This window comes from Macaca fascicularis, chromosome 19, assembly GCF_037993035.2.
Source record: "Macaca fascicularis isolate 582-1 chromosome 19, T2T-MFA8v1.1".
In the NCBI taxonomy this organism is placed as follows: domain Eukaryota; kingdom Metazoa; phylum Chordata; class Mammalia; order Primates; family Cercopithecidae; genus Macaca; species Macaca fascicularis.
Window position 1 is genome coordinate 11390308 of NC_088393.1, and position 14940 is coordinate 11405247.

At 55.3% G+C, this 14940-nt stretch overlaps 3 protein-coding genes across 23 annotated transcripts in view; 2 read left to right on the top strand and 1 right to left on the bottom strand.

The window, feature by feature from the left end:
* DNM2 (dynamin 2) overlaps positions 1-5903 on the top strand; it is a 110053-nt gene extending 104150 nt beyond the window's left edge. For 13 of the 20 annotated variants that reach the window (XM_005587967.4, XM_074025889.1, XM_005587971.4 and 10 more), the window contains 5 exons: positions 763-874; positions 2029-2193; positions 2999-3231; positions 4150-4401; positions 4979-5903. In XM_005587967.4, coding sequence (XP_005588024.1) covers positions 763-874; positions 2029-2193; positions 2999-3231; positions 4150-4401; positions 4979-5048 — 832 coding nt within the window. In that variant the 3' untranslated portion in view covers positions 5049-5903. The remainder of the gene's footprint in view (positions 1-762; positions 875-2028; positions 2194-2998; positions 3232-4149; positions 4402-4978) is intronic. The other 7 variants (XM_074025891.1, XM_005587973.4, XM_074025894.1 and 4 more) reach the window with 1 other exon arrangement.
* A 543-nt stretch (positions 5904-6446) lies between these two features.
* Positions 6447-10189, bottom strand: TMED1 (transmembrane p24 trafficking protein 1). Its single transcript, XM_005587979.5, has 4 exons — positions 9988-10189; positions 9237-9334; positions 8917-9100; positions 6447-7219 (listed from the first exon to the last, which is right to left on the bottom strand). Exons 1-4 carry the CDS (start codon positions 10168-10170, stop codon positions 7001-7003), a joined length of 684 nt encoding a protein of 227 aa, XP_005588036.2. The 5' UTR covers positions 10171-10189; the 3' UTR covers positions 6447-7000.
* Positions 10190-10656: 467 nt separating this feature from the next.
* Positions 10657-14940, top strand: part of C19H19orf38 (chromosome 19 C19orf38 homolog) — a 36267-nt gene continuing 31983 nt past the window's right edge. For both annotated transcript variants that reach the window (XM_005587978.4, XM_074025908.1), the window contains exon 1: positions 10657-10754. The gene's annotated coding sequence lies outside the window, so the exon portion shown is untranslated. The remainder of the gene's footprint in view (positions 10755-14940) is intronic.

Below are 14940 nucleotides of genomic sequence, written 5' to 3' on the forward strand. Positions count from 1 at the left end.
ACTTCTGACCTCAGTTGATCCTCCTGCCTCGGCCTCCCAAAGTGTTGGGATTACAGGCGTGAGCCCCTGTGCCCGGCCAAAATTTTTTTTAAAAAAACTCACAGCCGGGCGAAGTGGTTCATGCCTGTAATCCCAGCACTTTGGGAGGCCGAGGTAGGCAAAACACCTGAGGTCAGGAATTCGAGACCAGCCTGATCAACATGGAGAAACCCTGTCTCTACTAAAAATATAAAAATTAGCCAGGTGTGGTGGCGCATGCCTGTAATCCCAGGTACTTGGGAGGCTGAGGCAGGAGAATCCCTTGAACCTGAAAGGTGGAGGTTGCGGTGTGCCAAGATTGCGCCATTGTACTCCAGCCTGGGCAACAAGAGTGAAACTCCATCTCAAAAATAATAATAATAATAATAATAATAATAATAAATTTCTGGTCGACAGTGCTGCTCTGGGCTTTCCTGAAAATGCCCCAGTGGGAGCTTCCCAGCTACAGTGGGTGTCAAGGGTCACATGCCTACTTCTGGGGGCCCAGGAAAAGAGAAGAGTCAGCTAATCCAACAGAAATAAAGAAACACAGACACCTGCCGAGCTAGTGCACAGTGATCTTCTGTGTAGGCATCACTCACCATGATCCCTCGGCATGACCGGGTGAAGCCTGGGTTGGGTTTGGGTTCCTGATCAGTCAGAAAGACCCCTAGAGCCCACTCCTCCCGGTGGTCTGCCAGACCCATGGCAGGGTCAAGCCTGCTCCTCTCCCTCCCCCCGCAGAAACGTCTACAAGGACCTGCGGCAGATCGAGCTGGCCTGTGACTCCCAGGAGGACGTGGACAGCTGGAAGGCCTCGTTCCTCCGAGCCGGCGTCTACCCTGAGAAGGACCAGGTGAGGAGCCGCCCTGCGCAGCGGCGGCCCAGCGGCCCCCACCTGGGAGAGGAAGCAGAGCTGGCTTTCCCCAGGACGGGTCATTTTCAGGTCATGTTAGCCAGGAGCCTCTGAAATCATGTAGCAGATGCCCACTTGAGCAAGCAAAGGAGAACTTGGAGATACTTTGTCATCAGGGCCCAGAATGTTCCCTCACGGAAGCCAGTGACCAGGGCACGCAGGGGATGGGGTACCGCCTTCTTTGTTCTCCTCTCTTTTCCCCTCCATCCTGAGGTGGAGTGAACATGGCCACCCTTGGCCCCAATATTAAAATGTCTTGCCGGGCGCGCTGGATAGTTCGCGCCTGTAATCCCAGCGCTTTGGAAGGCTGAGGCAGGCAGATCATTTGAGCTCAGGAGTTCGAGACCAGCCTGGCCAACATGGTGAAACCCCGTCTCTACTAAAACTACAAAAAGTAGCCGGGCATGGTGGCACATGCCTGTAATTCCAGTTACTCGGGAGGCTGAGTCAGGAGATCGCTTAAACCTAGAGGTGGAGGTTGCATTGAGCTGAGATCATGCTATTGCACTCCAGCCTGGGCGACAGAGCGAGACTCCATCTCAAAAATAAAATAAAATGTCCTAAGGTTGGGTGTGATGGCTCACACCTGTAATCCCAACACTTTGGGAAGCGATGCGGGCAGATCCTTTGAACCCAGGAGTTTGAGAACAGCCTGGGCAATGTTGCAAAACCCTGTCTCTCCAAAAAATACAAACATACGCAGGCGTGGTGACGCACCCCTGTAATCCCATCTACTCCAGGGGGCTGAGGTGGGAGGATCACTTGAGCTGTACCCAGGAGGTTGAGGCTGCGGTGAGCCGTGTTTGTGCCACTGCACTGCAGCCTGGGTGACATAGCAAGACTGTGTCAAAAAAAAACAAAAAAAACGATGTTCCAATGCCCAGGTGAGGGGATCCACCCCAGCATCAGCCAGTGTCACCCCATTGTTTGGGCGGCTCTGGCCCGGGGCAGGCAGGCCTACCTGGTACCAGTGGGGCTGTCAGGGGCCAGCCTGGGGTCAGTTATTGGTGGGACAATAGGGCAGATGGTTTCCAGAGAACCAGGACTTGCCCCAGGCCATAGTCACCCCTCAGCACCTCCCCTCCCGCTTGCAGGCAGAAAACGAGGACGGGGCCCAGGAGAACACCTTCTCCATGGACCCCCAACTGGAGCGGCAGGTGGAGACCATTCGCAACCTGGTGGACTCGTACGTGGCCATTATCAACAAGTCCATCCGCGACCTCATGCCAAAGACCATCATGCACCTCATGATCAACAATGTGAGTGGTGAACTAAAAATGAGAAGGAGGCAGCTGAGTGAGGTGGCTCAGGCCTGTAATCTCAGCACTTTGGGAGGCCAAGGTGGGCGGATCACTTGAGGTCAGGAGTTCAAGACCAGCCTGGCCAAAATGGTGAAACCCCACCTCTACTAAAAATACAAAAACGAGGCCGGGCGCGGTAGGTCACGCCTGTCATCCCAGCACTTTGGGAGGCTGAGGCGGGCGGATCATGAGGTCAGGAGATCGAGACCATCCTGGCTAACACGGTAAAACCCCGTCTCTACTAAAAATGCAAAAAAAATTAGCTGGGCATGGTGGCAGGTGCCTGTGGTCCCAGCTGCTTGGGAGGCTGAGGCAGGAGAATGGCATGAACCCGGGAGGCAGAGGTTGCAGTGAGCTGAGATCATGCCACTGCACTCCAGCCTGGGCAACAGAGCGAGACTCCGTCTTAAAAAAAAAAAAAGATATAACAGGATTATTCTGCCAAGGTTAAGGAAATAAATAAATAAGCTAAACAGGAGAAAAGATATCAATAGAAGAGGCAAGATAGTAGAAGTAAGTTGAATAAGAATCTCATAATCAGCCTGGGCCACATGGTGAAACCCCATCTCTACAAAAATTACAAAAATTAGCCAAGCATGGTGTCACGCACCTGTGGTCCCAGCTACTCGGGACGCTGAGGCAGGAGAATTGCAAAAACGTCTGGGGGTGGCCCCGCCCTGTGGGAGACGTTTTTCCAGCAATCACTGTGGGTTGTGGGTTGGGGTGATGTGCAAGCCTGACCCTCCCCAACCCCTGCCCACAGACGAAGGCCTTCATCCACCACGAGCTTCTGGCCTACCTATACTCCTCAGCGGACCAGAGCAGCCTCATGGAGGAGTCGGCCGACCAGGCGCAGCGGCGGGACGACATGCTGCGCATGTACCATGCCCTCAAGGAGGCGCTCAACATCATCGGCGACATCAGCACCAGCACCGTGTCCACGCCCGTACCCCCGCCCGTCGACGACACCTGGCTCCAGAGCGCCAGCAGCCACAGGTCCGGAATCCTGGTTCCCCTGCCCTCAAGCATTCAGCCCGCAGGTTCCTGGCCTTCCTGTGTGTCCTGCAGGGTCCTGGCAGGAAACAGGACGCAACCCAAGGGTGGGCAGAAGGGGTGGCACCCAGGGCTGGGCACTGTGGGAGCTGCTGCCCTGCTGCGGCCGGAGGAGGGAGAGAAAGGGTATGGGGGCCAGCCAGCCCCGCAGCTCTAGGGCAGGACCTTGTGAATGAATACCCTGCCTGCCTCTGCGGGTGCCTTCCCTCGGCACAGCCCAAATGGAAGCCGGGGTAAGAGGCTGGAGGGGCAGCAGCCACAGGAGAGAGACGAGCCTCCTCAATCACAGAGTACGGCAGATGGGAGGCTCTGGAGGGGCAAACGCAAGGTGTGGCCAGAGCTGCCGCCGCCCCTGAGTTGTCCATTGAGGCTGTCGGGCAGGGAACCTCAGAGGGGGCCGCCCTGCAGAGCCCTTGGGGAACCATGGCGTTCCCTAGGGGGAGGACATCGTACCCAGGCCTGCAGGCAGCAGGTGCTGAGGCCCAGGAGGGAACCTGGGTGTCTGGACAGGGCTTGCAGGTTCCACGGCCCCTGGAGGCATTAGGGCTTGATCTGGAGGACTCTGGAAGTGTCTTTGTCTGTGAGGGTGGATCCCAGGCCCAAGACCTGAGGGGGCCCTGTGAGTGCGAAGTGTCTGGCCGTGTGGGGGCTGTGGGGATGAGGTCAGAGGGCAACCGGAGTCCTTGGGGGCCGAGGGCAAGGGAAGGTGGGACTAGCGCTCAGGTTGGGGTGGGAGGATCCCACTGCACCTGCACTGTCCCCCCCAGCCAGCCCCCACCTCAAGTTCTGGCAGCCACAGTGGCATGGCGGGGGCTCCTACTCCATCTGTATCTGTAGCTCACAGCCTCTCCTTCCTCACAGCCCCACTCCACAGCGCCGACCGGTGTCCAGCATACACCCCCCCGGCCGGCCCCCAGCGGTGAGGGGCCCCACTCCAGGGCCCCCCCTGATTCCTGTGCCCGTGGGGGCAGCAGCCTCCTTCTCGGCGCCCCCAATCCCATCCCGGCCTGGACCCCAGAGCGTGTTTGCCAACAATGACCTCTTCCCAGCCCCACCTCAGATCCCATCTCGGCCAGTTCGGATCCCCCCAGGGATCCCCCCAGGAGTACCCAGGTAAGGCTGACCCTCTGCCCCCCACCCCAACTGCCTGCACCCCGGGGTCTCTCCTGTCTCACTTCCTCCAAGTGAGCTCTCACCACGCGCCCAGCTGCTGGAGCGGGGGAATCGCCCTCATCCCTGTTTGGCTCACAGGAAAACAGGCCCAGATAGGTCAAGAGGCTTGTTCAGTGTCTCAGAGTAGCCTCCAGCTTGCCCTCTGCCCACTGGGGGGCGCCACGAGGCAGCTGTGAAACCCTCACGCTGGGCACCTCCTCCCACTGTTTACCTCCCTCTCCTTCCTACCCCTGCCTGCCTCAGCCTACCCCGTGGGCCAGGCTTTATTCTCCCCACTTCTCCAGTGGGGAAGCTGAGGCCCAGGGAGGGCAAGGGCCTCACCGAGGGTCAAACAGCAGGCGAGTCGATGCCTGGGTTTGGCACTCCTCCCCAACGCCTTGGCGGCTTGCGGAGGTCAGTCTGGTGAACACCGTGGGGTGGTGTGTGGGTGGGGGCTGGGTCCTCAACCCAGGCCTGCCTCCTGCTCATGGCCTCACTGCCGTCTCCCCCTCCCCACCTGTCTTTCTTCTCTTTGCAGCAGAAGACCCCCTGCTGCGCCCAGCCGGCCCACCATAATCCGCCCAGCCGAGCCATCCCTGCTCGACTAGGCCTCGAGGGGGGCGTGCTCTCGGGGGGGCCTCACGCACCCGCGGCGCCGGAGCTTCGGTGGTCCGGGGTCCTCTGCCGCCCCTATGCCGGGACCAGGCTCCCAGTGGGCAGCCCTGGCCTCTTCCTTAACGCTGGACCCGGTCCAGGGCCGGCCCCCATGCCTGGCTGGACACCGCACTGCGCAAAGGGGCCCTGGAGCTCCAGGCAGGGGGCGCTGGGGTGATGCACTTTGGGGGATGGAGTCTCAGGGTGGCAGAGGGGGATCTGAACCCTTGACGCCATCCTGAATGAGGGGTCCAGCCTTGGGAGGACTCTGCCAGGGTCTTCTCGGGCTGGGAAGGCCCATGTAGGGCAGGCCTTCTAGAACTGGGGGCACCAAGGGCGCCTATGTCCCCAGGCCTTGCTGGGGTGCAGGGGTATATCAACTTCTCATTAGCAGGAGCTCCCCAGAGGCAAGCCTGGCCCAGTGGGCTCAGTAGTGCCCGGCTGCCAGGCCTGAGGTGTGCATAGTCCTTCCTGGCCATATTAACCACGCAGCCTGAGCCCGGCCCAGCCTCGGCTGCCAGAGGTGCCTTTGCTAGGCCCGGAGCCGTTGGCCCGGGCCGGCCTTGCCCTACTCCTCTCTCCTCCTCCTCCTGGGTCCCCCAGGGTGGCTGGGCTTGGGCTATGTGGGTGGTGGTGGTGGGGGGCCTTGGGGGCCTCTCAGCTCCCACCCATGCCTCCCTGATGGGGTGGGCCCCGGGCAGCCTCTCTCTGAGCAGACCTCACCCACTCCTCGCTCGGTTTGACCACTGTAAGTGCCTGCACTCTGTATCCTATTAATAAACTAAAATAAAGGGAAGACGCTGCTGGTGGCTGCTGTGTGGGCCTCTTGTGTTAGTGTTCGGGCTGGGGACGTGGGCGCCACCTCCCCCATCAGGCCTCCCATAAGGACGCCCAGGTCCCTGCAAACATAAGCACCTCACACCTCCCTGAGGGCTCTGCTTTCCTCGGTGTCGCCTTTCAGAGGAAGCCACTGGATACAGGCAAGAGCTTTTACTTTCCTTAGCACGGGAGGAGTGGGAGCAGATGTTCTCTGATCCCCCACACACCCCCACATGCACAGGCCTGGCTGCTGCCTGGTGAAGCCGGGACCCCAGTGCTCCACCCACTTCCTACCCTCAGGCCCTGCTTCTCTCACCCTCTCTTGGGGAAGCCCAGGCCTCGTGGCCCACCTGGGACTCAGTTAAACTTTGCTTTCTGATTTTTCTCTTGTGCCAGGCGACCCCCTCCATCGGCTCCCGCCAGACCTTTCTTCTGAGCTTCATGGGAGGCCCCTCCCGCCTGTCTGGCTGCCCCCTTCGCGGGCCGGTCTGTCCTAGCTGGTGTCCCTGAGCCCCAGTCAGCAGGCTCTGTGATTTTCTGACCATAATTTATTGACTCCGATGCCCAGGCCACACCACCCTTTGTTCCAGGAGGCTTCTGCCTAGACTTTGGCCAGGCCGTCCCTCATGCCTGTGTGGGGCCCCTGCAGGAAGAGGGGCCGGGGCAGGTGGTCTTCCAGGCCCCCTTCCTGGCATTCTGTTACCAGACCTCAGCCTGGCTTGGAGGGCCCAGGTTTCCTTGTTAGGCCCTGCCCCGCACCAGGCAACGGTAACACAGGATGGAAGGCTTAGGCTAAGGCACATTTACAGTAGAGGGGCCAGGAAATCTGAGGCTCACGTTCCAACGCTGCAGTGCCCACCATGTGAGATTTCCAGGACCGTCGGTGCAGCCGCTGAGCCGTCCCTTCTGCAAGCCAGAGGTGTTCCCTGCCCACTGAGGACGGAAGGAGACTCACGGGGCCAGACCACAGGCCCCGACTGCACACTCCCATTTTGGCAGGAAACTAAAATGGGGAGGGACCCCCAAGTCTCATACGCACACACCCCGCTGCCCCTCCTTCGTCCCGTTCTTCCTTCCGTGGCAGGGGCTACGTGGGCACCGGGCGCTTGTCCTGGAAGAAGCGCTTGAGTGTGCAGACCTGCAGCACGGCCACCAGCAGCAGCACCGCCACGTTGACAGCTGACCAGAAGTTGACCCGCTCCAAGTTGCCCTCTTGCAGGTTGCGGTCACGTGCCTCGAAGGCCCGAAGTAGCGTCAGCATCTGGATGCTTCGCTCCAGCCGGGTCCGCATGGTCTCAATGGACTCCTGCAGGGCAGAGGGAGGGGAAGGGTCAGGCGTCCCTCCGCCCATCGGGAACCAGAGACCAAAAAAACCGGGAGATATGGAGGGAGGCTGTATTAGCCCAGGAAGGTACAGCCGCAAACACAGACTTGTTCAGGCTAAGTTCAAATCCTCGCCCTGCCACTCACTGGCTGTGTGACCGTGAGCAACTTAATTAACCTATCTGAGCCTGTTTCCTCTTCTATAAGCTTCCAAGCTGCTGTGAAAATTTAATGCCTAAATAAATGCACAAGGACGAGCATGGTGGCTCATGCCTGTAATCCCAGCACTTTGGAAGGTTGAGGTGGGAGGATCGCTTGAGCCCAGGAGTTTGAGACCAGCCTGGGCTACATAGCAAAACCCCATCTCTACAAAAAATTAGCCAGGGGTGGAGATGCACAACTAATCCCAGCTATTCAGGAGGCTGAGGCAAGATTACATGTGTAATGCAAACACAGACCAAGACAGGAGGATCATTTAAACTCAGGAGTTCAAGACCACCCTGGCCAGCATGGTGAAACCTTGTCTCTACAGAAAACAAAAAATTAGGCATGGTGGTGCACACCTGTAGTCCCACTGAGGTGGCAGGACTGCTTGAGCCCAGGAGTTTGAGGCTGCGATGGGCTATGATCACACCACTGCACTCCAGCCTGAGTGACACAGCAAGACCTTGCCTCGCCGTAGCTCACACCTGTAATCCCAGAACTTTGGGAGGCCAAGGTGGACAGATCCCCTGAGGTCAGGAGTTTGAGACCAGTCTGGCCAACATGGTGAAACCCTGTCTCTACTAAAAACACAAAAATTAGTCAGGCGTGGTAGTGCAGCTACTCGAGAGGCTGAGGCAGGAGAACTGCTTGAACCTGGGAGGCAGAGGTTGCAGTGAGCTGAGATCGTGCCACTGCAATCCAGCCTGGGTGACCAAGAGAGATCTGTTTGAAAATAAAGAAGTCGTTAATTAAAATACTAATAAATGTACAGAACATATTTGCTTGTGGTTAAGAGAATAGTTGCTGAAACCAGCGTGGGTTCAATACCAACTCTGCTAGTTGATCTGTGTGGCCATGAGTTGCTCAGCCATCCTGTATCTCACTTTTCCCACCTGTAAAATAGGGATGATGTGAGCACGGGGTCTACTTCACAAGGTGGTTATAGAGTTTTACGGTATGAAGGTATTTATGATACGAGTTCCTTAAACCTTTACACCAGGGTTTACACCTAGAAATGAACTACCTTTTTTTTTTTTTTTTGAGACGGAGTTTCGCTCTTATTGCCCAGGCTGGAGTGCAGTGGCATGATCTCAACTCACTGCAACCTCCACCTCCTGAGTTCAAGTGATTCTCCTGCCTCAGCCTCCTGAGTAGCTGGGGTTACAGGCGTGCGCCAACACACCCAGCTAATTTTTGTATTTTTAGTAGAGATGGGGTTTCACCATGTTGGCCAGGCTGGTCTCAAACTCCTGACCTCAGGTGATCCACCCACCTCAGCCTCCCAAAGTGCTGGGATTACAGGCGTGAGCCACCATGCCCGGCCTGAAATGAACTACTTATTTTAAGAGCTGCTACTGTTACTATAATTCGGTTGGGGGCACAACTTCGGAGGGGAGGCTAGGTCAGCCCAAGGGGGGTGCCCCAGATGAATCCTAGAGATCTGGAAGGAGTGGCCTCAGTGCACCCTGGACACACCTTGATGTCCTCCATTTTAACATCCAGCATCTCCTCGGGCTCCACAGCCTCTGCCCATCCTTCGACCTCCTCGTCATCCTGGAGGCTGTCAAAGATCAATTCAAAGAACACCAGCTTCTCGGAGATGGTGCTGAAGGAGTTGTCAAAGCACAGCTTGTAGTCCCCGGCCTCCGTTGGCTCCACGCTGGGCAGACAGACACACAAACATGAACCAGGGTGGCCGGCCAGCCGACTCTGGGGCAGTCAGGGCGGTAACCTGAGGCCGCCTGGGAGGGGCAGGGCTGTAACTGAACCCAGGAAGACATCAGGACTGAACTCACGTGTGTACCCCATCAGCCTTGCGGGACTCGCTGACCAACAGCACGCCCTGAGGGCTCTCCAGCGTGAAGTCCACGTCCAGCCCCGCACCTCCGATCACCTGGGGGACAGGTAAGAGTGGGTGGAGGGCTAGCGGTAGGCCAAGGGCGCCTGCCAAAGAGGGCTACTGCTGAACCAACACTGATCAGTACAGACCACCAAGGGCTTACCTGAACGGTGGCACACCCACAACCGGTCCCGCCCCCACCTGTCCCAATGGCTGCGCCGCTTGCCTCTACCCTCATTGATATGACAGCTTGGGGTCCATACTTTCAGCTGACCACGCACCTATCAAAAGTACTTAATGGAAGTTTACCTGACCACGCCCCCGCTTGGCTCCGCCTCCGAAAGAGGATAGGCCCAGCCTTTTTCCTTAGTCTAACTCCCAAGAAAGGCCTGTGTGGGCAACGTCCCCATAGTCGACCTATCAGCACTATCGCCACGCCCACCAGCGAGAATCCTGTCCTCAGAGGCTCCCTATACTTACGGTTGGCCCCGCCCACTCCATCTCTCACTCTAGCCCCGCCTTATTACTCCCTCCCCTTCCGCTCCCACACACCGTCCCCGCCCCATCTGTCCATCTCTTGCTAGCTCCGCCCCCGCGCTCCCAAGCACGGACTCCTCCCCCTTCCTCCTAAAGCGCGCCTCGCCCCGGCCGCTTGGCCACGCCCCCTCTCCCTGACTCCGCTGGCTGCCCAGCTCGCGACCCTCTACCTGGTATTCGGTCTCGAGGCTTGCGTTGGCCGGCGCGGACTGGTAGAAACACTGCTTCCTCCCCGCCGGCAACAGGAACGTGAACTCACCGTCCTGGATTGGCGGGGGCCCCGCCCCTCCCACCCCCACTGGTGGCATTAGTAGCCACAAGGCCAGGGCTAAGGCCGCGCCGGCCGCCATCATCCGGGTCACCCTCTGGTCTGCAAAGGGGTCGCGGCTCCTTTAAGCGCTAGCCCTGCCCCTGTCCTACTCAGCGGAGCTCATTGGCAGTCGCTTCTGTACGTTGTCCGTAACCAGAGGTGCCAGGAGTGAAGGACCCCTCCAGAGAGACAGGCTGCCCGAATGAATGCGTGATGCGCCCGGAAACACAACCGTCTAGGAATATTTTTTTCAAAGGCTTCGGCTCTCGTCTCGGCCGCTGGTGGAGGAAAATTACAAAAATAAGTGCCACAATGGCGCATCTTTTGTAGGCAGTAGCTAAGACAACTAAAGTTAGAGGCGGCAGGGTCCGCTTTAGGCACCTCCCCGCGGTTTTCCCACAGTGCGCCGCGCGAGACAACCTTTGGCGGGATCCACGGGGTGGAGTGGACCCAAAAATAGGGACTAGGTGTGGCCCTGTACGCGACCCGTAGGGCTCGCGTATAAAAAGGCTCAGCTGGGGGGCGGGGCGGAGATAACTTGTGGCGTCGTGTTTTGCTTGCCCTGGGAGCGTGGCTCCGGGTTCGACGCCTTTAGAGCCTTAGAAGCATCAGCGTATCAGTTTCCTCGTAAGTCGGGAGTGATGGAACGACCACCCTATAGTCCGGCTGTGAGAATTGACATGAGGCTTGGTTCATATTTAGCACTTTCCTGGCTTATAGACAGTGGAGGGGTGTGGCCACACCATGCACCTCAAGGGCCAGCAGGTAAACAGAGCCATTACAGTAGACTCGGGTCAGAAAAACCACAGCCCAGGTAGGAAGAGGTGAGGAGAGTGTGGGACTGGGAGCCACCTTGCGATTCTCCCACATTGCCTCAGGCGTCGAACGTGGCGTCGAACTGGGAGCTACATTTCAGCTCCTGCCCCACCCATTACTTGAGGCAGTCCCTCTGTTGAGCGTCAGTTTCCTCTTCTGCAAAATGAGGATAATAGGTCTACCCTACTGGGCTGTCTTAAGGATAAGTGAAATGCTTGTTGAGTGCTTACCTCCACAGTGCGTGGCATATCACAGGCCCTTAGTAAATAATAATCTGTTATTTGGTTCCCATCTAAACATAAACTGTGTACACGGAAATGTTTAGTCTTCAAAGATAAACCCTGAAAAGGTTGGCAGGTGATGACAAAGACCCCTCAAATACAGCTGGCTATTGTCAGCACTTTCCTGCATTTGGAAAATTTGGGGAAGTAGCTCTTTGTAATGTCAGTTTGGTATTCCTTTTCACTCCAAGTTTTTCTATCATTTACACTCACTGCTTGGACAATTTGAAATAATAGTGGAGAATGGATGATTCCTTTTTTTTTTCTTTTGAGACGGAGTCTCCCTCTGCTGCCCAGGCTAGAGTGCAGTGGTGTGATCTCGACTCACTACAACTTCCACCTCCTGGGTTCTCCTGCCCCAGTCTTCCGAGTAGCTGAGACTACAGGCACGTGTCACCACACCCGGCTAAATTTTGCATTTTTAGTAGAGATGGGGTTTCACCGTGTTAGCCAGGATGGTCTCAATCTTCTGACATTGTGATCCGTCCACCTTGGCCTCCCAAAGTGCTGGGATTACAGGGGTGAGCCACTGCGCCCAGCCGGATTTTTTTTTTTAAGACAGGGTCTTGCTCTGTTACCCAGACTAGAAAGTAGTGAGGCCATCATGGCTTACTGCAATCTCGACCTCCTGGGCTCAAGTGATTCTCCCGGCTCAACCTCCTGAGTAGCTCGGACCACATGCCTAATTTTTTGTAGAGATGAGATGTCCCTATGTTGCCCGGGCTGGTCTCAGACTCTTGGACTCAAGCCATCCACCTGCCTCCTCACCCTCCCAAACTGTTGGGATTACTAAAATTGATATTTTAAAAATACAGTAAAATTCACATTGCATAAAATTAACCATTTTAAGGCCTGGTGTGGTGGCTCACGCCTATAATCTCAACACTTTGGGAGGCTGAGGCAGGCGGATCACAAGGTCAGGAGATCAAGACCATCCTGGTTGACACGATGAAACCCCGTCTTGGCTGGGCGCGGTGGCTCAAGCCTGTAATCCCAGCACTTTGGGAGGCCGAGACAGGCGGATCACGAGGTCAGGAGATCGAGACCATCCTGGCGGACACCGTGAAACCCCGTCTCTACTAAAAAATACAAAAAACTAGCCGGGCGAGGTGGCAGGCGCCTGTAGTCCCAGCTACTTGGGAGGCTGAGGCAGGAGAATGGCGTAAACCTGGGAGGCGGAGCTTGCAGTGAGCTGAGATCCGGCCACTGCACTCCAGCCCGGGCTACAGAGCGAGACTCCGTCTCAAAAAAAAAAAAAAAAAAAAAAGAAACCCCGTCTCTACCAAAAATACGAAAAATTAGCTGGGCATGGTGGCAGGCGTCTGTAGTCCCAGGTACTCAGGAGGCTGAGGCAGGAGAATGGTGTGAACACGGGAGGTGCAGCTTGAGGTGAGCCAAGATCACGCCACTGCACTCCTGCCTGGGCGACAGAGCAAGACTCTGTGTCAAAAAAATAAAAATAACTATTTTAAAATTAGCAATTCAGTGGCATTTAGTACATTCCAATGTTGTCTAGTGACTTCTGTGTAGTTCCATTTTCATCAGCCCAGTAAGGATCCCTGTACCCATTAAGCAGTGATTCTGAAACGGCCTCGTTGTCTTGAGTCACAGCCAAGGTTTGTTGTCTCACAGCTGTGGAGAACAAGGACCGGGACACACAAAGAGTGAGGTTGAGAACGAAAGTTTAATAGGCAATGGCGAAAATAACTCTCTGCTACAGAGAGGGGTCCCAGAAAAATGGTTGCTGGTCCACAGCAAAATGCAGAGGTTTTATAGATGAGCTGGTGAGGAGGCAGAGCCTGATTTACATAGGGGCTGAAAAACTGGTTAGAATAGGTGTGCCGTTTGCATAGGGTGCGAATTTCTGGTATCTGCTAATCTTTCATTATGCAGCTGGGGTCTCTACCTGAGCTGTGCCACATTGCTCATTTCTTTTCTTTTCTTTTCTTTTCTTTTCTTTTTTTTTTTTTTTTTTTGAGACAGTCTCACCCTGTCACCCAGGCTGTAGTGCAATGGCGTGATTTAGGCTCACTGCAACCTCCGCCTCCTGGGTTCAAGGGTTTCTCCTGCCTCAGCCTCCCAAGTAGCTGGGATTACAGGCGCCTGCCAGCATGCCTGACTAATTTTTTGTATTTTTAGTAGAGACAGGATTTCACCACTTGGCCAGGCTGGTCTCGACTCCTGACCTCAGTTGATCTGCCCACCTCTGCCTCCCAAAGTGCTGGGATTACTGATGTGAGCCACCTTGCCCAGCCCCATGTTGCCCATTTCTTAGTTCCTGTATACGTGGTAGCAAAAACGGGGAGATGGAGCCTCCGTGTTGGATATGCCTGGCTCCCAGGTACCCCTTTTCTGTTGGTGCAGCTACCAGCATTCCCACGTGCAAGCTTCCAGCTTCCTTATCTATGTTTGCAGCTCGAGTTTCCAGGCTGCTCTTTATTAGAAAAGAAATTATTTAGGGGGCTACTTTCTGTTAGAATTAAGAAATTCTTCACGCCTGTAATCCCAGCACTTTGGGAGGCCGAGGCGGGTGGATCACAAGGTCAGGAGATCGTAGCCATCCTGGCTAACACAGTAAAACACCATCTCTACTAAAAGTACGAAAAGAAATTAGCCTGGCGTGGTGGCGGGCACCTGTAGTCCCAGCTACACGGGAGGCTGAGCAGGAGAATGGCGTGAACCCGGGAGGCAGATCTTGCAGTGAGCCAAGATCACGCCACTGCACTCCAGCCTGGGCGATAGAGCGAGATTCCGTCTCAAAAAAAAAAAAAAAGAAAAAAGAAACTCTGCTGAGGATTATTTGCCCTCACTGTTTGCCTAAATAATTTCTTTCTAGTCTCCTGTGTGAACTCCTCATTCCACTTTGCCCCCAATCTCTGGCAACCAGCCATGTACTTTTGGCCTCTAGGGATTTGCCTGTTCTGGATATTTCATATGAATAGAAGCAGACAATGTGTCACCATTTGTATTGAACTTCTTTTACTTGGCATGTTTCTAGGGTTAGACCATGTATGGTCCTTTTTATGGCTGAGTAGTATTCTATTGTATGCACATACCACAATTGATTTTTCTTTCCTTCTTTTTTTTGTTGAGACAGTCTCGCTATGTCACTCAAGCTGGAGGGCAGTGGTGTGATCACAGCTCCCTCCACTTCCCAGGCTCAAGTGATCCACCTCAGCCTCCCAAGTAGCTGGAACTACAGGTGCACACCACCACATGTGGCTAATTATTTTTCTCTGGAGACAAGAGGTCTCCCTGTGTTACCCAGGCTGGTCTTTAACTCCTGGGCTTAAGTGATTCTCCTGCCTCAGTGCCCAAAACACTGAGATTACAGTTGTGAGTCACTGTGCCTGGCCTCACAATTTCTTCAGCCATTCATTACTGATGGACAGTAGGGTTATTTCAAGCTTTTAGCTATTGTGAGTACAGCTGCTGTTAACATGTATGTATGTGTATTTGATTACCTGCATTCAGTTATTTGGGGAATAGATCTTGCAGTGGAATTGCTTGATCCTATGGTATGTCTATGTTTAATTTTTTGAGGAACAACCAAAGTTTTTCAGAGTGGCTGTGCTGTCTTCCATTCCCACCGACCTTGTATGAGGGTTCCAGTTTCTCCACATCCTCACCAACACTTGTTATTTTCCATTTTGTTTTTGTTTTGTTGTGTTTTGTTTTTGAGACAGAGTCTTCATCAGTTTGGCGGGAGTGCAGTA